A 26,835-nucleotide genomic window follows, 5' to 3' on the forward strand; every position below is an offset into this window, starting at 1 on the left:
GCTCAGGTGCATCCTGTTCCCATTTTCTTAAAAATATATATATTTAACCAGGTAGGCCAGTTGAGAACAAGTTCTCATTTACAACTGCGACCTGGCCAAGATAAAGCATAGCAGTGCGACAAAAACAACACAGAGTTACACATAAGTGTAAAAAATAACTAGAAAACACATTCAACGGGGCTATTTACTTGAGGAATCTTTTTGACTAACATCATTAGCAATTGGAAGGAATGTCTCAACTGCTAAAGAATGTCTCAACTTCACTTCACAAGAAATAGAAAAATCTATGTACAGAGTGTGCAAATGTAGAAGAGTAGGGAGGTAGGCAATAAATAAGCCATAGTGGCGAAAATAATTACAATTTAGCATTAATACTGGAGTGATAGATGTGCAGATGATGATGTGCAAGTAGAGATACTGAGGTGCAAAAGAGCAAGAGGGTAAGTAATAATATAGGGATGAGGTAGTTGGATGGGCTATTTAAAGATGAGCTATGTACAGGTACAGTGATTGGTAAGCTGCTCTGACAGCTGATGCTTAAAGTTAGAGAGTGAGAAATAAGACTCCAGCTTCAGAGATTTTTGCAATTCGTTCCAGTCATTGGCAGCAGAGAACTGTAAGGAAAGGCAGCCAAAGGAAGTGTTGGCTTTGGGGATGACCAGTGCAATATACCTGCTGGAGAGCGTGCTACGGGTGGGTTTTGCTATGGTGACCAGTGAGATGAGATAAGGCGGGGCTTTACCTAGCAAAGACTTATAGATGACCTGGAGCCAGTGGGTTGGTGACGGATATGTAGTGAGGGCCAGCCAACGAGAGCATTCTGGTCGCAGTGGTGGGTAGTATATGGGGCTTTGGTGATAAAACGGATGGTGCGGGCAGCAATCGGTTGAAGAGCATGCACTTAGTTTTACTAGCATTTAAAAGAAGTTGGAGGCCACGGAAGGAGTGTTGTATGGCGTTGAAGCTCGTTTTGAGGTTTGTTAGCCCCATTGTCTAAAGGGCCAGATGTATACAGAATGGTGTCGTCTGCGTAGAGGTGGATCAGAGAATTACCAGCAGCAAGAGCGACATCATTGATATATACAGAGAAGAGAGTCGGCCCGAGAATTGAACCCTGTGGCACCCCCATAGAGACTGCCAGAGGTCCAGACAACAGGCCCTCCGATTTGACACACTGAACTCTATCTGAGAAGTAGTTGGTGAACCAGGCGAGGCAGTCATTTGAGTCTTTGAGTCAGCCGATAAGTATGGGGTGATTGACAGAGTCGAAAGCCTTGGCCAGGTCGATGAAGACGGTTGCACAGTACTGTCTTTTAATCGATGGCCATTATGATATCGTTTCGAACCTTGAGCGTGGCTGAGGTGCACCCATGACCAGCTCTGAAACCAGATTGCATAGTGGAGAAGGTACGGTGGGATTCGAAATGGTCAGTGATGTGTTTATTAACTTGGCTTCAGAAGATTTTAGAAAGGCATGGCAGAATGGATTTAGGTCTATAACAGTTTGGGTCTAGAGTGTCACCCCCTTTGAAGAGGGGGTTGACCGCAGCAGCTTTCCAATCTTTGGGGATCTCAGACGATATGAAAGAGAGGTTGAATAGGCTAGTAATAGGGGTTGCAACAATTTCGGAGGATAATTTTAGAAAGAGAGGGTCCAGATTTGTCTAGCCCAGCTGATTTGTAGGGATCCAGATTTTGCAGGTCTTTCAGAACATCACCTGTCTGGATTTGGGTGAAAGAGAAGCGGGGGGGAGGGGTGGGCAAGTTGCTGCAGGGGGTACTGAGATGTTGGCCGGGGTAGGGGTAGCCAGGTAGAAAGCATGGCCAGCCGTGGAAAAATGTTTATTGAAATTATCGATTATCGTAGATTTATCGGTGGTAACAGTGTTCCCTATCCTCAGTGCAGTGGGCAGCTGGGAGGAGGTGCTCTTGTTCTCCATGGACTTTACAGTGTCCCAAAACTTTTTGGAATTAGTGCTACAGGAAGCTAATTTCTATTTGAAAAAGCTAGCCTTAGCTTTCCTAACTGACTGAGTATATTGGCTCCTGACTACCCTGAAAAGTTGTATATAGTGGAGGCTATTCGCGGGGGCTATTCGATGCTAACACCACAGGATGTGCTGGTCAAGGGCAGTCAAGTCTGGGGGGAACCAAGGGCTATATCTGTTCTTAGTTGATTCTTTTTTGAATGGGGCATGCTTATTTAAGATGGAGAGGAAAGCACTTTTGAAGAGCAACCAGGCATCCTCTACCGACGGGATGAGTTCAATATCCTTCCACGATACCCGAGCCAGGACGATTAGAAATGGCCTGCTCGCTGAAGTGTTATACAGTGATGAGGGGTGGTCGTTTGACCGCGAACCCCTTACGCACGCAGGCAATGAGTCAGTAATCGCTGAGATCCTGGTTGAAGACAACAGAGGTGTATTTAGAGGGCAAGTTGGTCAGGATGATATTTAAGAGCGTGCCCATGGTTACGCATTCATGGTTGTACCTGGTAGGTTTCTTGATCATTTGTGTGAGATTGAGGGCATCTAGCTTAGATTGTAGGACTGCCGGGGTGTTAAGCATGTCCCAGTTTAGGTCACCTAACAATATGAACTTTGAAGATAGATGGGGGGGCGATCAATTCACATATGGTTTCCAGGGCACAGCTGGGGGCTGAAGGGGGTCTATAACAAGCGGCAACGGTGAGAGACTTGTTTCTGGAAAGATGGATTTTTTAAAGTAGAAGCTCAAATTGTTTGGGCACAGACCTGGATAGTATGACAGAACTCTGCAGGCTCTCTCTACAGTAGATTGTAGAACTCTGCCCCCTTTGGAAGTTCTATCTTGTCGGAAACTGTTATAGTTAGGGATGGAAATTTCTGGATTTTTGATGGCCTTCCTAAGCCAGGATTCAGACACGGGTAGGACATCCGGGTTGGCAGAGTGTGCTAAAGCAGTGAATAAAACAATGTTAACATGCGTGAAACCAATGCTTTTACGGTTACAGAAGTCAACAAATGAGAGCACCTGGCGATTGGGAGTGATGCTGGGGGCTGCAGGGCCTGGGTTAACCTCTACATCCCCAGAGGAACAGAGGAGGAGTAGGATAAGATTACGGCTAAAGGCTAAAAGAACTGGTCGTCTAGTGCGTTCGGAACAGAAAGTCAAAGGGGCAGGTTTCTGGGTGCGAAAGAATAGATTCAAGGCAATGTACAGACAAGAGTATGGTAGGATGTGAGTACAGTGGAGGTAAGCCTAGGCATTGAGTGACAATGATTTGGAACTCTACAGAGAGTACAGAGTTGCTGGAAGCACAGGGTCAGCCAACATGCCCATGGAGTAGTGGGTGAGTCCACATTTCATTAATCCCATCTCTCCACACCACACTGTTTCACACGGCAATGCACTGAGTGCACAAAACATTAGGAACATATTTCTAATATTGAGTTGAACTTGCACCCCGTTTGCCCTCAGAGCAGCCTCAATTCGTCGGGGGCAAAGATTCTACAAGATGTCGAAAGCGTTCCACAGGGATGCTGGCCAGTGTTGACTCCAATGCTTCCCACAGTTGTGTCAAGTTGGCTGGATGTCCTTTGGTTGTTGGGCCATTCTTGATACACACGGGCAACTGTTGAGCGTGAAAAACCCTGCAGCGTTGTAGTTCATGACACACTCAAAGCAGTGTGCCTGGAACCTACTACCAGATCCATTTCAAAGAATACTTCAATCTTTTGTCTTGCTCCTTCAGCCTCTGAATGGCACATGTACACAACCCATCTCCATTGTCTCAAGGCTTAAAAATCATTTTTTAACCTGCCTCCTCCCCTTCATCTTCACTGATTTGAAGTGGATTTAACAAGTGACATCAATAAGGGATCATAGCTTTCACCTGGTCAGTCTGTCATGGAAAGAGCAGGAGTTCCTAATGTTTTGTCTAATCAGTGTGGCCGGTGTACATGTTTTAAAACTTCTTAGGGATAGCCCCTTTTTTTCCACAATTTTCGCTTAAAATGACATACCCAAATCTAACTGCCTGTAGCTCAGGACCTGAAGCAAGGATATGCATATTCTTGGTACCATTTGAAAGGAACTGTAGGTGGTGGGTCCCAAAGACACTCCCCATTATTGATTAAGGGGACCTTAAAACTTCTTATGGCTGCAGGGGCAATATTGAGTAGCTTGGATGAAAGGTGCACAGAGGTGCCCATAGTAAACTGCCTGCTCCTCAGTCGCTAATATATGCATATTATTATTATTCATATTGGATAGAAAACACTCTGAAGTTTCTAAAACTGTTTGAATGATGTCTGTGAGAATAACATAACTGGAAGTGGGAATTCTGAGGCTGGTCGATTTTTCAACCAAGATCCTATTGAATTCACAGCGAGATATGGATGAGTTTGCACTTCCTACGGCTTCCACTAGATGTCAACAGTCTGTAGAACCTTATCTGATGCCTCTACTGTGAAGGGGGGCCGAATGAGAGGGGAATTAGTCATGTCTGCCATGACCTGACCATGCTCTGACCATGCGCGTTCACATGAGAGGGAGCTCTGAACGCTCTGTGAGCTATGTTAAAAACATTCTAAAGATTGATTCAATACATTGTTTGACATGTTTCTACTGACTGTTACGGAACTTTAAACATTTCGTCAGCTTTTAAGGAACGCGCTTCCTGACGTTGGATTTGTTTACCAAACACGCAAACAAAAATTGCTATTTGGAAATAAATGATGGACATTACCAAACAAAACGAACATTTGTGGGAGTCCTGGGAGTGCATTCCGACGAAGATCAGCAAAGTGAAGATTTATAATGCTTTTTATGAGTTTTGTTGATTGCACAATTTGGCGGGCAACTGTATGGCTTGCTTTTGTGGCTGAACGCTGTTTTCAGATTATTGTGTTTTGCCGTAAAGCTTTTTGAAATCTGACACAGCGGTTGCATTAAGAACAAGTGTATCTTTAATTCTATGTAAAACATGTATCTTTCATCAAAGTTTCATCATAATTTGCAAATAAATTCATTAAAAATCCTACAATGTGATTTTTTTTTCTCATTTTGTCTGTCATAGTTGAAGTGTACCTATGATGAAAATTACAGGCCTCATCTTTTTAAGTGGGAGAACTTGCACAATTGGTGGCTGACTAAATACTTTTTTGCCCCACTGTATGTTTGAGGAATTTGAATTTGGCGCTCTGCACTTTCACTGGTTGTTGTCATATCGATCCCGTTAATGGGATTGCAGCCATAAGAAGTTTTAACATTCATATGTTTTGCTGCAGGCATTATAATAAGATACTGTTGCTATGTGTCTAAACTCTGCCACTATACGTTGCACAAGCTATCTATATTAGTCTTTGTGGTTAAGCCCTGGCTGTTGTGAGTGTGCTTGCAGGCTAGGTTTGAGTCCGACCGACACTAGATAAAGAGACGTAACCACTGTCTGGTTTTGACATTTTGATCTTGTGTGACAGTGGACAATTCTAATAAATTCAGAGAAGCTACTGTACTACGTTGCCTTAAGGTAACCTCAGCTTATTGATACACACCTACATTGACGTGGGTGATCATACCACTAGGGAGTGTTCACATGTATAAAATCCGCTGTGCCTTTAGGTGGGGTGCAGAACTTACTCGGGAACATGCGTGCTATGTTCCCATTGTCTGCAACTTCTGTCTGTAATTGCATTAATAAATGAATGATTGATTTACTTAGATATTGTCTGATTGCTGATTTCACCAATAAGCAAATGATTGACAAGGAACCTAACTCGACAGAACCACTTTGAAGTTTGTGGAAATGTGAATTGAATGTAGGAGAATATAAAATAATAGATCTGGTAGAAGAAAATACAAAACTTTTTTTTTCTCTTCCACCATCTTTGAAATGCAACAAAGGTCCCACATCTAGCCATCACTCTGGTTGTAATTATGCTGGTGTTCACAAGATGGTAGCAGTGTATGTGCAAACATATAACTTGAAGTATGAGCAAACTACATGACATTTAGTGTGTAGTCAGGCAGGTACATTTGGGCAAATCGTGAAGGAGACATTTGCATTCACATTACATTTTTCTGCAAGAATATCGTCAAATCTGTATACTTGGACTTTGATTTAGCTTTTCCAGTATTAGTAGCCATATTATAACTTCAACTTTTGCAAAACACCCAGTTTTCATAACTCTCCATATTCTTATCATTTCTGTCCAAATTGAAAAGGCTTGCTGTCGCACAAGGTTAGCAGCTACATTTTGCGACAGATACGGGGTTTCCGGATACTCCCGTAAAGCCCAGCTCATTGGCTACCTAGCTAGTTTGACCCCGATTGGTGCTTATTTGACAAAGTTACATTCGATCAAGTGAAAACCGCCCATGTCATCGGCGTGCCATGAAGGCGTCACTCTTTGACCAAATTTGGTGTCCTATCGGGTATACTACACCCCTAATGATATAGTGAAGTATGGTTACATTCTAGGATCTTTGAGAAATAAATACGAACGTGATTTGACTGGTTGAAACAACGTTCAGGGTGAGATTTTCAGATTCCTTTCTTTGCAAATTGAACGAGTGGAAATACAAAATCGATCGTGCATGCTATATGGACCTTTTTAGGATATGAAAAAATGATTTTATCTAACAAAAGGACACTTCATGTTATCTCTGGGACCCTTTGGATGATAAATCAGAGTAAGATTTCAGAATGTAAGTACACATTTCACCTTCAGATGTGAATTTATGAAACCTATCCCTGTGGAAAGTGTTTTGTTGTTAGGCGCTCTCCTCAAACAATAGCATGGCAGTAATAGCTACTGTAAATTGGACAGTGCAGTTATATTAACAAGAGTTTAAGCTTTCAGACGATATAAGATACTTATGTACCGACATTTGTTTCTCTAAAATCTGCGAATGTGATAAGGCGCTGCACGATTTACAACTGTCCCGTTGACGGGACGCCTATCCCTCAGAAGTTTTAATGCATATTTCAAGTGTATTTGCTATCTTCACTGTTCTAAACAACAAAACAAATGAAAGCACAAGCTAGTGATTTGTGAATTCAATAGTCACATTTATCCAACAAGTATTTCAGGTCAAATGTTTAATGAATTGTTCAAGGTCATGTACTGCTCATGGCCCACTAAACAAGAAAATCAATGAGGACCAGATTTGTTTATTTCACCCGAAAACTTGCTGACTTCTATCGTAGCAGAATTAATTCGTCAGTCACATTCAATAAGATAGCACAATTGAAAATAGCTTGGGTATCACACCAGCCTGTAGTTTCGATCACTTCAGAGAACAGAAAGAGCCAAGATGGAGCCTATAGAGAAGCCCAGTCTCACGTTTGGTTTCAGTGATAAGCAGACACGTTAGAGCCGTAATGGAGCCTAAACGTTAAAAAAGGTGTTATTTTTTAATGCAAATGGTGAAGTGAGATACAGAGACACCCATTACTCACCCACAACAGCATAGCCACCAGGCACTATGGGATAGACACTGCCATCGGCATGGATGCCATCAGGGAACATGACTGCCATGGTCTCGCCTACCAGACGCCCAAATGCTGCACCTGCACATCACACAAATCAATTGTTTGTATACATGCAGGTGTTTTTTGTAATATTTTTTTTTTTACAAACACTCACACAGCAAGTTACTTACCAATGAGGAAAACTGGCATGAAGGCCCCACATGGTACAGGCATGGTGGTAGCTACTGCAGACATCCAGAACTAGAGAAAGAAAGTGAGAGAAGTGTACTAGAGGAAACTGAAAATAAACACAAGAGGCATAGTATCCTAATTTTCACACCAACACAATCAGACAATCACAAACAAACCAGACTCGCCTCTCCCAAACCCACACACAAACTCATTATTTAAAACACACACGTACCTTCATCACAATGAAGAAGATGAGAGTGATGAAGACATTGACCTGGGGGTGTTTCCAGGCGTGGGAGTGGCTGATGTAGTCAAACTCCTCGGCAACACCCTGGCGAGACCACGTGCGGTTGTCCAACAACGCCACCAGTGACTCATGCTGTGTCAGCTGAGGAGACAAGGAGAGACAACTGTTAGGAGAGGCATATACTGCATCACTCAATAGTTTAAATTGGCTTCCTTTCCTTATCTCCTTCCCTTCACTGATCGAAGAGGATAGGTGAAGACAACACAGGACACGTCCTTTCACAAAGAAAATGAAGTAGCCTCCACGAGGAGAAGAGGCTGCTTTATACAATTGAGATGCATCCCTGTTCCAATACTTTGAAAGGTGTATCATACATTGTTGTTAACAGACACAGATATTTAATAAATGGAACTACTGACCTGTCCAGCCATGAACTGTCCAAACCCAGGGGGGAAGGTAAGGGTTGAGATGATCAAGGTGACCATGGCAGGAAACACCAGACGTCTGACAGGGAGAGAGGAGCTGTGGGTTCATTAGTGTGTGTGTGTGGCCAGCTCTAGCCTTTTCAGTGGCCCCAAGCAAATTTTTTAACTGGGAGCCCCTCTAGCGGTCAGGGGCCTGTCATGTCCCACTGCCAAAAAGTGTCTCCCCCCTAGCTAAAGTTAGCTAAAATATTTTTATTTAGCTAACGTTAGCTAGCTACTGTAACTATTATTGTAGCTTTGTTTGTATGTAGCTTGCACTTCAATGGTATCCCACAGATTTTCTTGTATCTTTCCAACCAGACGAAGTACTATGAAGGCACCACTGATCTCGACAAGAGGCGCAACATTCAGAGAAATTCACAATTCAGGGTAACGTTAAGCAGTTAACTTCTATTAGATAACTGGATGGATTTAACTATGTAAAACTATTTTTCAACAACCATTTTCCATACAGGGAAAGGGAGATACTTAGTCAGTTGTCCAACTGAATGTATTCAACTGAAATGTGTCTTCTGCATTTAACCCAACCCCTCTGAATCAGAGAGGTGTGGGTGGCTGCCATAATCGACATCTTCGGCACCCGGGGAACAGTGGGTTAACTGCCTTGCTCAGGGGCAGTACGACAGATTCTTAGCTTGTCAGCTCAGGGATTCGATCCAGCAACCTTTCGGTTACTGGCCCAACACTCTAAATAGTCCATCTACATGTTGCTAGCTATGATACCCATCAAGGAGGGGGACTGGCGATGCAACCTCCAAGGTAATGATAGACATCTTCAACACCCACGGTTCTCCTGAGGTCATCTTGAGTGACCGAGGGCATGAACTCTGGAACAAGGTACGGATGTTATACGTTATATTCTGTCATCAGTGTTTGTTTTTACAATTTGTTTGTTTTTCTATGGTACATGGTTTGGTGAATGGACCAACCAGACCCTCAAGACTGCCATGGGCAAGTCCCTTGATTGGTACCAGGAAGAGTGGGAGAACAACCTGAAGGTAATTCTCTTTGCACACACCAGCAGCATCCAGGCCGGGTACGGACGGGAGCCGCAGCTGTTGACTGAGGTAATCAATGCAATTGTATAAAATGTACAAGCACTGCATATACTGTCTTTCAAATTTGTAATTGACTTAGTGTTTGTCTATTGCTATTTTTGTATAACCTACTTTCAGATCACTGAAGCCCCACCTGATGTGGTGGAAGTTGTCGAACCAGATCAGACTTCGAGTACCACCTTCAGGCACGGACTGAGAAGGATGTGTTTTTTTTGACCAGGTAAAAATGATTGTCCACTGGTAACTTATTGTCTGGCCCACCAAGAGATACAGTGGGGAGAACAAGTATTTGATACACTGCCGATTTTGCAGGTTTTCCTACTTACAAAGCATGTAGGGGTCTGGAATCTAAAACAAAATCCAGAAAATCACATTGTATGATTTTTAAGTAATACATTTGCATTTTATTGCATGACATAAGTATTTGATACATCAGAAAAGCAGAACTTGATATTTGGTACAGAAACCTTTGTTTGCAATTACAGAGATCATACGTTTCCTGTAGTTCTTGACCAGGTTTGCACACACTGCAGCAGGGATTTTCACCCACTCCTCCATACCCTTCAGGTTTCGGGGCTGTCGCTGGGAAATACAGACTTTCAGCTCCCTCCAAAGATTTTCTATTGGGTTCAGGTCTGGAGACTGGCTAGGCCACTCCAGGACCTTGAGATGCTTCTTACGGAGCCACTCCTTAGTTGCCCTGGCTGTGTGTTTCGGGTCGTTGTCATGCTGGAAGACCCAGCCACGACCCATCTTCAATGCTCTTACTGAGGGAAGGAGGTTGTTGGCCAAGATCTTGCAATACATGGCCCCATCCATCCTCCCCTCAATACGGTGCTGTCGTCCTGTCCCCTTTGCAGAAAAGCATCCCCAAAGAATGATGTTTCCACCTCCATGCTTCACGGTTGGGATGGTGTTCTTGAGGTTGTACTCATCCTTCTTCTTCCTCCAAACACGGCGAGTGGAGTTTAGACCAAAAAGCTCTATTTTTGTCTCATCAGACCACATGACCTTCTCCCATTCCTCCTCTGGATCATCCAGATGGTCATTGGCAAACTTCAGACGGGCCTGGACATGCGCTGGCTTGAGCAGGTGGACCTTGCTTGCGCTGCAGGATTTTAATCCATGACAGCGTAGTGTGCTACTAATGGTTTTCTTTGAGACTGTGGTCCCAGCTCTCTTCAGGTCATTGACCAGGTCCTGCCGTGTAGTTCTGGGCTGATCCCTCACTTTCCTCATGATCATTGATGCCCCACGAGGTGATATCTTGCATGGAGGCCCAGACCGAGGGTGATTGACCGTCATCTTGAACTTCTTCCATGTTCTAATAATTGCGCCAACAGTTGTTGCCTTTTCACCAAGCCTCTTGCCTATTGTCCTGTAGCCCATCCCAGCCTTGTGCAGGTCTACAATTTTAGCCCTGATGTCCTTACACAGCTCTCTGGTCTTGGCCATTGTGGAGAGGTTGGAGTCTGTTTGATTGAGTGTGTGGACAGGTGTCTTTTATACAGGTAACGAGTTCAAACAGGTGCAGTTAATACAGGTAATGAGTGGAGAACAGGAGGGCTTCTTAAAGAAAAACAGGTCTGTGAGAGCCGGAATTCTTACTGGTTGGTAGGTTTTCAAATACTTATGTCATGCAATAAAACGCAAATTAATTACTTAAAAATCATCCAATGTGATTTTCTGGATTTTTGTTTTAGATTCCGTTTCTCACAGTTGAAGTGTACCTATGATAAAAATTACAGACCTCTACATGCTTTGTAAGTAGGAAAACATGCAAAATCGGCAGTGTATCAAATACTTGTTCTCCCCACTATGTAAGAAATGTATTTGTAATATGAAATATAGTTTCATTTATTCTTACTAATCAAGGTGAGACTGAACATGGACAAGGCGCAGGAGAAACAGAAGGAGCACTACCAGAGCAGAATCAAGAAGGGGACCAAGTGCTACGACATGTGAGCAAATAACTTGTTTTTGGAAGAAGGACAGAAGGAAAGCGAGACCTGGGAAACCTCGCTGCTCTTTCGCTCCTAGCTGGGGTCACCATCTATTAAAGTGAATATAACAAATCTCAGATAACTATTTGTATTTGCACACAAAATAACCTAAAGCTTGTTTTAGTTTCCCTAACACTGATATTTTTCCCTTTATCTTCTTAGGGTTGTGGAAGACAACTTCACCTCGGTGGAAGACATCTTCACCTCGGTGGAAGACATCTTCACCTCGGTGGAAGACATCTTCACCTCGGTGGAAGACAACTTCACCTCGGTGGAAGACATCTTCACCTCGGTGGAAGACAACTTCACCTCGGTGGAAGACATCTTCACCTCGGTGGAAGACATCTTCACCTCGGTGGAAGACATCTTCACCTCGGTGGAAGACATCTTCACCTCGGTGGAAGACATCTTCACCTCGGTGGAAGACATCTTCACCTCGGTGGAAGACATCTTCACCTCGGTGGAAGACATCTTCACCTCGGTGGAAGACAACTTCTCCAGTTGGACGGTCGACCACTGAAAGCACTGACGTCCTACACTTCGGTGAAGTCCAATTGACAAAGTATATTAAGTTTGGGTGACATTAAAGAAAGCAAGAAAGGGTAGTTATGCTGAGCTTATAAAAATGTACCTCTTCAATTTCTCTCCAAATGACTTTATTACCATCGACTGTCCGAGCCCCCCAGGAGGTATCCCATCCACCAGAACCAGTGAGTTCGGATCAGTCTGATTCTCTGAGACAGAGGGGGACCAGCTTGAGGTAGGCTATACCTTCCAAAAGTGTTTAAGTACATATCTCCCACTAATCCATCAAATGTTCTCACAGTAAAGTGTAACTTTATGTCTTTGTCTCCTACCCTGTTCCCTTTATTATGCTCCTGTTCTCCAGGACCTAGGGTTTCTGCCCAACACCCAGACATGGATCCACCTGATGTTCTCCATTACCAACCACCCTCCAACTTTTCATTACATCAGCTACTGTTATTGTCAAGTTGTCATTATCTGCTAAGAAAGAGCAAGAAAACTATCATACTGGGCACATCATGTGTGAGATGCACAGATCAACTAAAAACACTAGCACTGCAAACACTGAGCAGCAGTGCCTGGACTTTGCAGTCAAGTCCCCCTTCCGAGACCGGCTGCCTGTTGAGAACAAGTGGTGACAGGCAGAACATTCCCACCTACACAGCAACCACCTCAATATCCCACACACCACAATTCACTATTTTAGTCTGATTACCATGTGAGCGTACAAAACAAATCTGCAAATAAATGAACACAATTGTCCCAAAAAATATAAAAGTTTATGTATTACAATCTTAAATATTGCCAAGTTGGTTTTCACAGCTGTTTAACAAGGTGTTCATTGTTGTATCCTAGGACCTACAATAGATACATATATATTTCAACCCCAAGGGTGTACTAATGAGCTATGCGAGTTAGATTTTTAAAAATCAAAATAGAGGACTACTGAAATTATGTTATTTCAGTATAGATAAGGGAAGGCCAAGTTAAAATAAAACCTGACAGCCAGACAAGACAGTGTATGAATCAAATGGATTTGCATATGAATGGAGTGGAAATGATCTGACTTCATGATCTGTAAGGTAACTTTAATGTGTCAAGCAGATGACATGTTTTATTTGACATTTCCAAACCGTAGCAACGTTTAAGCCTTGGATTTCATGTAATGTTAACAAGAAGGTACCCAAAAGTAGTTTGAAGTAATGTTTTCATTCTATTAGCTAAAATAAACTTGTTTTAAACAGCGAAATTGTCACGGAAATCAGCCATGTTTGCATAGCGATGATGAAAAGAACATCCTTTAGGCTCTAATGATATCCAACATTTTTATCATTAGGCCATCACACCGTTGATATAGCTAATAGTTTATAGAATCCCATTGTAACGCAGAGGGGACATTTTTTGGGCCGGGGGACATTTTGGCATGACAGGCCCTATAGAGCGAGCTGGCCCTAACTCTTTATACAATGAGAGGAGGAATGAGGGGCAAAATTAGTATTTTGTACAGGAAGAAAATAATGGCACATGGACTAGAGACAAATAAAAAATAAAAAAATCATAGCAATTTACAGTTAAGACATCGGAGAAGCATTCATCATAAACTGGGTAGTTTGGGTCCTGGATGCTGATTGGCAGAAACAGCATTCCAGCCATGTGTATATCAGACAATATACCACAGGCATATTGCAAAAATACTTGTTTACTGTTATATTCATGTTGGTAACCAGTTTATAATAGCAATAAGTCACCTTGAGCCGGGCAAGGTGGAAAAATCTGCCATTCTGCCCTTGAACAAGTTCACCCCCACAATAACTGCTCCCTGAGCACTGATGACATGGACTGATTCACAGGTGTTGGGTTACATGTGGACACATTTCAGTTGAATTCATTCAGTTGTGCAACTGACTAGGTATCCACTTTCCATTTTGGTATATGGCCAATATACCACTGCTAAAGGCTGTATCAGTATTTTTCTACTAAAGAATGTGTTTGTTTCATTGTGTTTGCTCTTCATGTATATAGTTACAGTATGTATAGTGTAAGTGTTTAATGATGTGTTTGACAGGTCATCATTGTAAATAAAAAATATTGCCCAATAAACCACACCTCGGGCCTTACTGCTTAATTATACAATCGGATCATAGATAACAAAAACTATAAACACATTCATTAAGGCACATCACTGTGCTTTCCTGTGACTGAATTTCCTATTGACTAAACTCAGTCAGACATGATGGGAGAGAAGATAAGTGGAGCGGAGTTATCACCAGAAGGATCAGGTGAAGACAACAGTGGGTAGAGTCTCTCAGTGAAGGTGCAGCCAGTGAAAGAGTAGATATGAGACCTGGCCTCCACATCGTAAAAGGAGACCTGACCCTTCTTATAATCTACAAACACACCCACTTTCTGGGGCTTCTCTCTCATGGTGAGGGGAACTACAAGCTCAGTGCGAGCTCCATACTCATTCCTATTCCTCAGCTCTATAGTCCAGGCTCCAAATTCAGGACTCAGTACATTCATCCCCTTCCTGTTGATGGACTCTCTAGCCACTCCTAAAGCCCACCAAGTCTTCTCCTTCACCTGTACATCATAGTAGAATTTCCCTGAAGAGAACCCCTCCATTCCTAACACACGGGGATGACAATCAAACCTCTCTGGGTTGTCAGGGAGTTCCTGCTTTATGGCTCCATATCTCACTTCTTTCTGGTCCCCAGACAGGATAAGATAAGGAAATGCTGTGTCAGGGTCCAGCGTCACATCCACTGCACACTGCTGCATCCTCTTCAGCTTGATTTGAGGAAACATCTCCATCTCTTTATTGAGTGTCTCCTCCAGTTGAGACACAGCTCTTCTCACAGTCCCAACACACAGGTCGCTGTGAACACTGATCTCAGACCAGTTCTTGGTAGGTGGAAGGGTGGTATAGAGGGATGTGGAGCTCTGAAGGAGGTGAAGGTGGTCCTTAATATCTGAGAGCTGCTCCAGCTCAGTGCTTCTCCTCTTTAGTTCAGTGATTTCCTGCTCCAGCTCTTCAATGAGTCTTTCAGCCTGTCACTCTGCTGCTTTCTGCTTCTCCTCAACCACCTCAATGAGCTCAGCCTGGTTTCTCTCAATGAAACGAACCAGAGCAGTGAAGACCTGCAAACTGTCTGCTATCTCTCTCTCTGCATCTCTCTTGCTGAGCTCTACTGCCTGTTCGATCTCCTTAACCTTCTTCAGTGTCTCCTTGATCATCTTCTGAAATGTACCCTTACTTTTCCCCATCTGAGCCTTCCTCTCTCCATACTCTTCCTCTATGGGGACAGTTATGAGTCTTGTGGTCTGTCTCAGTGCAGAACTGACACACACATGCTTGTTCTCTCTTACAGAACAGCACCAGGGGTCTCTCATGCTTCTTACACACCCGGTCTTCCAGGTTCTCCACAGGGTCAATCAGCTTGTGCTTCTTTAAAGACGCCACTATCCGATGATGCTCCAGGTGAGTCTCACAATAAGAGGTCAGACACACCAGGCAGGACTTCAGGGCCATGTGCTTTGTCTCAGTGCAGATGTCACATGGTACTTCTCCAGATTTGTCGAGGGTTGTGGTTTGGGCTTGTCCTGGGGTGATAGGTGTGACATGAACTGGAGCTAACTTCTTGCATTGAGCAGCCTTCACAGAAATTAAAGTATTGAAAAAGGGATCTGGTCTCTTATAAAATGTATTGTTACATGTGGGACACTTGCACACGTCAGTGCTATCCCAGTATCCTCTGATACAGGCCTTGCAGAAGTTGTGTCCACAGGGAGTGGTGACTGGCTCAGCGAACACATCTAGACAGATAGAACACTGGAGCTGCTCTTCAGAAGAAGCCATAGCTGAGAACAGACCAAAGAAAACAAAATCTGTCATGGCCCCTCTGAAATCAGTCATTCTTTAATTTTATTTTTTTTATCATTGAATTGTTTCTCAGTGTAAACAATATAATATACTGTTTCATACAGTACCAGTCAAAAGTTAACACTTTTTTGGTTACTACATGATTCCATGTGTTTTTTCATAGTTTTGATGTCTTCACTATTATTCTACAATGTAGAAAATAGTACAAATAAAGAAAAACCCTTGAATGAGTAGGTGTGTCCAAACTTTTGACTGGTAGTTATACCAGTCATCATGGGGCATATCAAACAATTATCACATATCTTCTTTCTTTCTACTCACCTCAGCATGTGTTGACTTGTTCTTTCTCTTCTTATGATTAGAAAAAAGTTCAACATTGACTAGAGAATAGATGTAGCTTTGTGAATAAGTCTAAAGGATTGTTCCTGTTCATAACGTTCAGGTTTCCAGTTTGGTTTCACTTCAGCAAGCTGACCTTACAAAGACCTTCCCTATCTACTGACTCGTCTGCTCTTAAAGGAACAGTGTCCAACTTTTACAAGTTGTCTCTCCCTTTCTGTTCCATCTTTTATATAATACACTGCTGTTTATGTATGAAAGATCTCGGGCCGCTAGGGAAATTATAGAGACGATACCTTGCAACAAAGCTGTTTTTAAATGGACCCAAACTGGACTTGAAAGAACTGCTGATGGGACTACCAAGTGTCGAAATTGAACGTTGTACTATTCAAACTCTCAACAGTGTTTTCCTGGGGGGATGCAGCGTGGGGTTCACATATAAGGCAAGCCCCCTCTGTGTGTGTATGGAGAATTAAACCACAATTATAAATAAATGCACACAGAAACATAAATAAATTAATTAATAAATCCACACAATTAAATGAGCAAGGAAATACAAACTACTGACTAAAAGGAATAAATTCTCTAAATATCTGTATTATCTAATTATTCTAACTTTAATTCATTTTAATATTTTTATCTTAATTCATAAATTTCTTCCTCCAATATGATAACATCAATCAAATGTCTGTGGGTGGAATCTAACACACCATTGGTTGATCGATGTCACAATAACTATGAGCCACAATAGTGGAATTTGCGTTCATCTTCAAAATAAAAGTACCCCATGAAACTGACGCAAACAGATACAAATATTGGAATCATGCCATATTTGGACTAGATAATGCTTTACAGGTTTGGAATGTTGTTATATAAATTCAACAAAAGACTATTTAAAAAAAAAATCTGTTTAAAATAACATTTTGGCTGTGTTAGACTTCAGAATTGAATTGGGGGACTACTGTATGAATTATAGAACCATGCCTAAGAATCTTGGGTTCATGAAATTTTCACAACTGTGAAGAGTTTACACAAATATTAGCATTGTAGCTATTATTGCAGGACTTTGACTGTAAAATCCCCTCACTATTCAGCCTATTTAACCTTCATATTGCAATGTACAGCTTTACCTATGGATCTTGGGTCCATGAAACGGGTATCAGCCTACTCAGTGACACCATCAGAACACAAATGTGAAGTGTATACACAAATTTGACCATTATAGCTCCAGAGAACATGTTTCCACTGCTCCAGAGTCCAATGGTGGCAAAGTTTACACCACTCCAGCCGACACTTGGAATTGTGCATGGTGACTTTAGGCTTGAGTGCAGCCATGGAAACCCATTTCATGAAGCTTTGTACGAACAGTTCTTGTGCTGACGTTGCTTCTTGAGGTAGTTTGGAACTTGTTAGTGAGTGCTGCAACCGAGGACAGAAGATTTTTACGTGCTACGCTTTTCAGCGGTCCTGTTCTGTGAGTTTGTGTGGCCTACCACTTAACGGCTGAGCCATTATTGCTCCTAGATGTTTCTACTTCACAATAACAGCAGTTACAGTTGACCGGGGAAGTTCTAGCAGGGCACAAATTTGATGAACTGACTTGTTGGAAAGGTGGCCTCCTATGACGGTGCCACATTGAAAGTCACTGAGCCCTTCAGTAAGGCCATTCTACTGCCAATGTTTGTCTTTGGAGATTGCATGGCTATGTCCTCACTTTTTATACACCTGTCAGCAACTGGTGTGGCTGAAATAGCCAAATCTACTAATTTGAAGGGGTGTCCACATATTGTACTGTGAAATATAAGTATGCAATTATGAAGTCTAATACATCCACAGTGCGATTTCAACTTTTGTCAAATTAACTAATTATTGTTTTTTGTTGAATTCATATAACATGATAAACTGGTTGGTTCAAGCCCTGAATGCTGATTGGCTGAAAGCTGTTCTATTTCAGAACTTATACCACGGGTATGACAATTGGTACATTGGTAACCAGTTTATAATAGCAATAAGGCGGTTAAGGTCTGTGTCCAGTCACTCTGCGATGTGTCATGCATATTCAATTGACCATATACACCACACTTCCTTGGGCCTTTTGCTTAATTATAACACAGCATTGTTGAATACTCGTTTCTGATTGGCTAGAAGGGCATTCTAGAATAGACATTAAAAACAGATAACGGGAGAGTTGGAAAAGATATTGGGACACCTTGCAATCATGACGCAATTTGCACCTACACATGCAGACCTTACTTGCTACAAAGTTACAGAAAGTTAAACCAACAACCACAAACTGAAATGGGATTCATTGTAAAAAGCAGCTCCAAGGAGGATAATTTTTTTTTTTTGAGCATCTGATGACCTAACGTGGTGAGTGACAAACATACATTTCTCTGGTCCCTATGTTGCAGTCATGACACAAGTGGCGCTATACTGTCAAATCCTCCCACGTTTCTAGTTTGTGAGCAACTGTTTTCAGCAACTGGTATTTTTGAATTCGGTTGTCATATTGGCAGGTTTGCTAGCAACAAACTATTTAGCTAGCTTCTAGCCTAGTGTTTGATATGCAATGTGATCTCCTCATAATGAACAGTGTTGAGTGTCCTGACGGGAATGCAGATTTTTCTAGGTTTGCCAGACAAAAATCAGGCATTATCAGCTCATTGTTATGGATATTCAGTGGCTTGCAAAAGTATTCACCCCCTTGGCATTTTTACTATTTTCTTTTCTGTTTAGATTTTTTTTTTAATTTCACCAATTGACTACTTTGTGTATGTCCATTACATGAAATAAAAATCAATTTCAATTACAGTTTGTAATGCAACAAAATAGGAAAAACGCCAAGGGGGATGAATACTTTTGCTAGGCACTGTATGCAAATGAATGTCAAAAGAAAACAGCTGCTTTGCTGTTATTCTGGCTGCAGAGGTTGTAATTGTTAGCAGTAGATTGCTGACTAGCTAGCAAGGGATAAGAACGTTGGCAGTGAGCATGGCAACAGAACATGAACGATTGGGTCACATCCATAAATATCGAAGGACCTACTGGGTCGCATCTCTAGCATTCAAAGATGAAAGTATGAGTTTACTTATATAAATAATATTTGTTTTACCAGTAAATGTGTGCTTAGTATTGTTTTCTTTGGTAACTGTGATAAGCGGGATAAACAGCTTAATCAAACGTAACGCAATAAACGTTTCTGTTCTGGCTGCAGTCAGATCATGACTGTGAAGCTGTAATATTAGCATAAAAAAAATATAGAACCTTTATTTATTCAACCAGGAAAAGCCCATTGAGAACCAGAGGCTAATTTTTAAGGGTGACCTGGTGTTAGGTGAGAATTATCGGTTAATTGAATGATTAGAATATTCCGCCCTGAAACATATAATTGTACGGAAGTGATTAGAATGTATAAAATCATAATCAATAAATGTGTAGTCTAGTCAGAATTAGGGTAAAGACAATATGTCTTTATGGTATTATAAACACAGACTGTCTGAGCTTGGTGCCGACCTGACTAGAGATTTGGGAGAGAACAGGGAGTACGTGTCAAGGACAAGGTCACTAATCTCTGTCGGCTGGGTAGCAGGACATGTGTGTGCGTCTGTTTGTATGCATGTGTGTGTGTGCGCGTGTGTGTGTGTGGTTGTGTGAATGTGTGGGCGTGAGAAGTCAGTATAATATGAATTGTTTTGTATTCCTGACTTTAGAACGTTCCGTGAATAAACCTTTTTGACTATTTAGCTGGGCCTCCGTCTGTTTCATTCGACCAGGATCTTACAAATTCTGGTTTGCAGACTGAGTAATATATTTAAATTGGGTTATGAACCTGAAGAACAAAATTCTCTTGTCTGGCCAAGTTGGCTAGCTAGCAAGCAAGGGATAAGAACCTTGTCACTGAGCATGGCAACGGAACATAAATATCGAACGAACGACTGGGTCGCGTCTCCAGCAACCAAAATGAGAAAGGGGATGATATATATACCGGTAAATGTATGCTTTATTGTTTTCCTTCGTTGTCTATTATTTCCAAAGTAATATACATAACATTGAGGTTTATCCCGAACACAACTAGTCCAAATACGGCATGATTCCACTATTTGTATCCGTTTGCGTCAGTTTCGATGCAGGACATTTATTTTGAAAGTGAACCACAAATCCCTCTAGTGGCTACCTTCACACAGTGTTGCCAACTTAGCTCCAATAACTTAGAACCCTCTAGCGACACATTTTTTTTTTTTTAAACGACTAGTGACTTTTTCTGGTGTTATTGGAGACTGACGTGAAAGCACGTATCGTTCTTACTCTTCTCAACGAGAAGCGGGTGCTGCCGTGAGACCCACCCCCATCCCAAAGCACTCACAGGCGGCCCAGTCCTCACGCATCAGTCCCTCCCAGCTGAAGTCAGAGCAGGAGATGTTCACCCCTCCGCGTCCAGAGTGCAAATGAATCACGCATGCGGGAAGCCGCCGCTGGCTGATCCCGCCCTGGCTTACATTCAGGGCGGGATGTAAATGTAAAATGTTCTTTGTCTAAAATAAATCACTGTACAAAAATAAATCACTGCATTTGACTCACAGCCTCAGTCAGTTACTCATCTTGTCCACTGTGTGTGTGCCTCTGTGACATAAGCTAAACATCTAGCTGGCTAGCTCATCATGTCTCAGTCTAAACTGTACACTCCAAAATACAGAAAGGAGTGGGAATCAAACCCCGAATTCAAAGGCTGGTTGAAGCCGTTTATTGGAGATGATACACGGGCATACTGCCTGTATTGTAAGGATGATTTCTACGCCAAACTTAGTGATGTAAAAAAACACATGACAACTCAAAATCACACTCAAAATGCAAAGCCTTATAACAGTTCAACCAAAAACAAGCTGCCATTTATGGTTAAAAAAAATTGACTGCAAAAAAGGCTGAGGCCACCATGGCATTAGCTATCGCTGAACACTGTTCCATGCTGGCATGTGATCACATTGGAGAAGCATGTAGAGCTGCTTTCTCAGACTCCACTGCTGCTACCCACTTCAAAATGCACAGGACAAAGTGCACAGAAATGATTAATGGTGTTTGTGAGAGTGAGCACCATACTTTCTGAAAAAGTTGGTCGCAGATGTGGGTGACCAGCGTTTCAGCTTCTTCCTCAATGAGTCCACGGATTTAAGTGTTTCTAAGTACCTGGGGGTTGTGATAAAGGTACTTTACTGACACCAAGCAGACAATTGTATCAATATTTCTGGGGTTTGTTGAGTTGGAGGGAGGAGATGCCAAATCTATAGCCCGTGCTTTTGTGGCTTTCCTCGAGAAGTGTTGTCTAAAAAAGAGAAACTCCTGGGGATAGGGACTGACAATGCCTCTTATGACGAGGATTAACAATGGGGTCCATAAAGTGCTGAAGGAGGAGTATGGCCTCAAATATCTGGTTCTTATTCGCTGTGTGTGCCACTCTCTGCAGCTTGCTGTAAGTCATGCTTCCAATGACACCATCCCCCGTAGTGTGGAGTACTTGGTACGAGATACTTATAACTGGCCTACAAGGACATATGAGACCATCAACTGTGGGGAGAAACCTTTACAGATAACCATGGTGTGTGCCACACGTTGGCTCTCCATTGAACCTGCGGTTTCACGCGTTTTGGACCAGTGGGAGGAGCTTAGGCTGCATTTCGCAGTCACCAAGTCCAGTGAACACTGCTACATGGCTGAGGATTTATACTCCATGTACAGTGATCCTCAAAACATATTGTATCTGACTTTTTTTTAAAGTCAGTGCTGGGTGAGGTACAGTTGGCCATCAAGGCTTTTGAGGGAGAGCAAGTTGATCCTCTTAGCTACTTGACAGTTTGGTTAGCCTGATCAAGTCTGTGAGCAGCAGGTTGCTGAATATACTGGCAAATGTTGATGTACTCAAAGGGCCAAAAATGGATACATCAGTCCCAAACCGTACCGTGGTTACCTTTTTGAATCAAAGGCAGCTGAGCTCCACCTTGCGCCCGAGGATGAAAACATTGTCAGAAAGCGGTGTGTAGCCTTCACCATCTTCCTCACTAATAATGAGTTGAGGGTGAGACTGCCGGACAACATCGAAGCATTGCAGTACATGTCAGTTTTCAATGTGGAGGAAACTCTAAAGCACAATAAGAGCCCTGGAGAAATAGAAAAAATAGCCAAGCTCCTTGGCTACTCCCCTGCAGAGATAGACAAGATTGTCCAGCAATGGCGTGCCATCCATCTTAGTAAATGGAATGAAACAAAAAAACACACTGGGCTTCTGGAGTGAGATTTGGAAGTTCAGGGATGCAGCTGATATCAACCCGTTTCAAGAACTTGCCATGGCTGCTGTGTCTGTGTTGTCCTTGCCACACTCGAATGCTGAAGTCGAGAGAGTATTCATCCAGATGAGTGTGGTAAAAAACAAACTTAGAAATCGGATGTCCTTGCAGACCCTTAACTCCATCCTGTACATTCGATATGGACTGAAGCTGTCTGGTGAGGCTTGCTATGAGCACCAGCTGCCTGATAATGTTTTGCAGCTTTTTGGCACATCAGCTGCTTACTCATTTCAGTCAGCTCCCTCAGTTGCTGAACCTGCCATAGAGAGCCTTGACCAAAATGACAATGACCCCCTTATCTGTGAGCCAGCACAGCCTGTGTGTGTGTGTGTGTGGAGAGGGGTCTGGGAAAAAAATACAATTCACCTGAATTATGGCCAGACTAGTTACCATAATTTTCTCACATTTCCATTGACAGTTTTTTCTATTGTCTCTTTTTGGTCCATTTAGATTGTATACAAAAAAAAATTTAAAACATGTTATGGTTAAAAATGTTCATGTTTTACTGTGACTTGTTGTAGGCTCCTAAGTGGACCATAAGGTTAAAAACCAAACCAAATTAAGAAACCTAAACAAAAAAAACTAAAGTAACTCCGCCAGAGTGTCTCTTTTGGGTCACTTTTGCCGGTCCCAAGTCCAGATAAAGGAGGAGGGTTGGAATTGTGACATAAAAAAAAAGAAGAAATCGACAGAAGTTCATTTGTAGTTCTAAACATATTTAGGGTGTTTTTTACTCACTTTTTGTCTCTCCCACGACGTTATTCCTCTCTCCTACAGCGTCCATCACAATTACATGCACATGGCCAATTATGCAAATTAGGTGATGGCGTCATTTAGCGACCTTTAGGACAGCCAATAGCTACTTTCCTTACTGAGGAGTTGGCAACACTGTACAGTGGGTTGCTCTGTCAGTGCTGGCTGCTGTTGAAAACGACGAATCTCCATATTGTCTGCTTTTCCGTGTGGAGGTGTAACAGTATAACTTTAAACCGTCCCCTCGCCGACACGGGCGCGAACCAGGGACCCTCTGCACACATCAACAACAGTCACCCACGAAACGTCGTTACCCATCGCTCCATAAAAGCCGCGGCCCTTGCAGAGCAAGGGGCAACACTACATCTAGGTTTCAGAGCAAGTGACGTAACTGATTGAAACGCTACTAGCGCGTACCCGCTAACTAGCTAGCCATTTCACATCCGTTACAGAGGCATGCATCGACAATTTAGGTCAACTAGCTGCTACAAGAGACATGTGTGAACGAATATCTTTGCTAGCTATTCACACGATTAATAAAGTTGATTAAAAATGTAACTAGCCAGCTACCTTAACTGCAGGGGCCAAACTAGCTAACGTTAGTTCACTCCCACCTTCAGAGTTCACCTTAGCTAGCTAAACAGACTGTAGCTAGGTTTCTAGAAAATATCAATTAACTAGATATATTGGTAGCTGTATTTGAAAGACTAGCTAGTTAGACTATTCCGCAGTTTTTGTTAAACTACTTTGTTCCCCTGCCTGTTTATCGATTGGTGACAAAGTTAGCAAGATAAATGCCTCTCTTAATTTCACAGCAAATAAGCTGTTTTCATATACACCTGCTTTATTAGGCTTGTGCACATTTACAAGTGTTTCATTGGCTAGTTAGCTAAGTTACTGAGCTAATTATTCATATTTTTGTTGCATTTCAGGTGGAGTATTGACAGGCCAGGGACCATATTCACAAAGAATCTCAGAGTAGGAGTACTGATGTTAGGATTGTCTTCACATTGACTACAATTACATTGACAAGGAGGTTATCCTAGATCACGCTCTACTGAGATGTTTAGTGAGTATGGGCCCTGGAAGAAAGTGGTTGCCCAATACCTTGCACAGCAGTCACTTTACCACAGGATGCTAGAGCAGGCAAACCTTTATTTAACCAGGCAAGTCAGTTAAGAACAAATTCTTAAATTTACAATGACAACCTACTCTGGCAAAATCCTCCCCTAACGACGCTGGGCCAATTGTGCGCCGCCCTATAGGGCTCCCGATCACGGCTGGTTGTGATACAGCCCAGGATAGAACCAGAGTGTGTAGTGACACCTCAAGCACAAAGAGATGCTGTGCCTTAGACATCTGCGCCACTCGGGAGCCCAGGTACTGCAGAATTTTGTTCCAACTAGGCTATAGTTCACTTAAACGTTTGCTACATTGCGGAACGGTTTGTACTGAATGACACATTTTTCCAAAACTTTCTTGTATGTTCTTAGACATACGTTTGCTCCGTTCAGTGGGTGTGTGGCTTGAAGCAACATATTTAAAGGGCAGTGGTATACTTTGAACCGACAAGCCAAGCCTTTCCCATTTTTAAACTGGTCGTTCAGTACCACTTCCGTTCAATTGAACTGAACTCCGCCCTGACCAACTGAGCTAATTTATCAGTTCAGTGATTATCTAAATTTAACACACCTGGTCTTCCAGGTCAGTTTAATCAAAAACATTAAGCCCCTGCGGCACTCCAGGAAAGGGTTGCCTACCTCTGCCCTAGAGGTATTAGTCCATGCTTATTAACGGAATGTGAATTTCCATATCAATGACACTAACAGAAAGGGTTGAATATTTCAGCAACATGTGCAGTAAACGTTAACATGGCTTTGGTGATGAAAGGTACATAATGCATTTCATCTCCCCATCAGGCCACTCACTGCAAGCTGTGACATGGGCCTGGATGGTGACACTTCTTCAAAGCAGCCCGACTGTAAACTATGGCCTTCCGTGGTACCGAAAGCAAGGGTCTTACCTGGGAGTAGAGCAACACTGTCTCGCAGCCATTCTGTCAACATGTATTGTATGTAACCACTCAAATTATGCTATGGACACAATCACAGACATTCACTTTGTCTACTTGTCCCATTCTTCAATCTTGTCAAGGATATATATAATCTCAGATACATGAATAAAAATGTATTAATCTGGACATGACTCATTTACTCTAGGACTTTTGAAGCATAAACTAAGGCTGCGTTCACACAGGCAGCCCAATTATGTTTTTCACTAATTGGCCTTTTGACCACTCAGATCAGCTCTGAACAACATCTGATGTCAAAACACCAATTAGTGAAGAAAAAAACAGAATTGGGCTGCCTTTGAACACAGCCTGTGTGTTGTCTTTGTTTAAAAGTTACCACAGAAGTTAGTGTGAAGACCAACATGACATGAAAAAAGTATTTTGGAATCTAACAAAATGAAAATTAGTTCATACAAAACTTTATTGCATTTGGTCACCCCCAAAATGTGGCCTTTGAAAGCCTTGATAGTTCCCTGATGGATGCAACGATCTGCAGATAGCTGACAACAGGGTGGAAGGTGTTTTGGATGTACTACTCTAGAGTTCCATTGCCCAGCAGACTCACCTGGAGATTAGGGGATGGACATGTTAGTTTTGATAAAAGTCTGGGACTTTTACAGGGAGGTGAGAGAATGAGTTTGTGTGTACAGTAAATCCAACCCAACCAGTGGCCCTGGATAATATGCTATGCTGTCACACAGGCAGACCGCCATAGTGAAGGAGGTTTACATAGTATACATTTATGAGTGTAGCTTACTTCTCTGTGCTCTGGAGAGATCACAAGTAGTTGGTCAGAAGGCTCGGAGGACCATTCTGTCTCTGTAGCACCTGGAGAGAGACTGAAAGAGGTAGTGTGTTAGAATGAGAGCTTCGACCTCCCACTGGCCCAGCACCTCCTGCCTAGTATTATGCAATGTAAAGGAAAACAATATCATGTGACAGATAGTGCTCCATGTTCCTGCTAGTAACAAGCCTCAACCTAGATGTAGAAAAATGTTCTGCCTCCACCAGGCTCCAAGAGATCAGATGACAAATTGCAGAGATTAACACAATTAAAAATGGTACCTGTATTTAGGATTCATGTCTGTAAATGACAATAGGAGCTGATCTAAAAGTATACATGCCATTTTGTGATAACGGCTACAACAAATGTCATGGTTTACATGTGAATTTATAGCTAGATAAACTGTATTTTATGGCACCACTTCTCATCTCACTAACAATTGCTAAAGCAAAAAGCAAATTCCACTATTGTGGCTAATCTGTACTGTGGCTACCTTCACATAGTTGATTTCCATCATGACATCATGCTCCTCATTTGATTATAGTTAGCTTAGTTGCTTGTTTAGATGCCAGTGATTGAGACCTAATATTGCAACCAAACTGCTTCAAATATGTATTATGTCAAGAATTAGCCTAGGTATGTAGCTAGCTAAATGACATCCCTATTAATTAAGTATGCATTCTATAATAAGTGATCTAGCCAAC

General features: G+C 42.3%; 1 protein-coding gene and 1 pseudogene across 9 annotated transcripts in view; both read right to left on the minus strand.

The window, feature by feature from the left end:
• The window catches only part of LOC129823961 (chloride channel protein 2-like), a 100,656-nt gene that overhangs the window by 14,730 nt on the left and 59,091 nt on the right, over positions 1–26,835 (minus strand). For 7 of the 9 annotated variants that reach the window (XM_055883130.1, XM_055883125.1, XM_055883126.1 and 4 more), the window contains 4 exons: positions 8,318–8,420; positions 7,884–8,039; positions 7,651–7,720; positions 7,448–7,558 (listed from right to left, as the gene is read on the minus strand). In XM_055883130.1, coding sequence (XP_055739105.1) covers positions 7,448–7,558; positions 7,651–7,720; positions 7,884–8,039; positions 8,318–8,420 — 440 coding nt within the window. The remainder of the gene's footprint in view (positions 1–7,447; positions 7,559–7,650; positions 7,721–7,883; positions 8,040–8,317; positions 8,421–26,835) is intronic. The other 2 variants (XM_055883128.1, XM_055883127.1) reach the window with 1 other exon arrangement.
• LOC129823962 (E3 ubiquitin-protein ligase TRIM39-like) lies at positions 13,043–26,096 on the minus strand (annotated as a pseudogene).

Source organism: Salvelinus fontinalis, chromosome 26 (genome assembly GCF_029448725.1).
Source record: "Salvelinus fontinalis isolate EN_2023a chromosome 26, ASM2944872v1, whole genome shotgun sequence".
Classification (NCBI taxonomy): Eukaryota; Metazoa; Chordata; class Actinopteri; order Salmoniformes; family Salmonidae; genus Salvelinus; species Salvelinus fontinalis.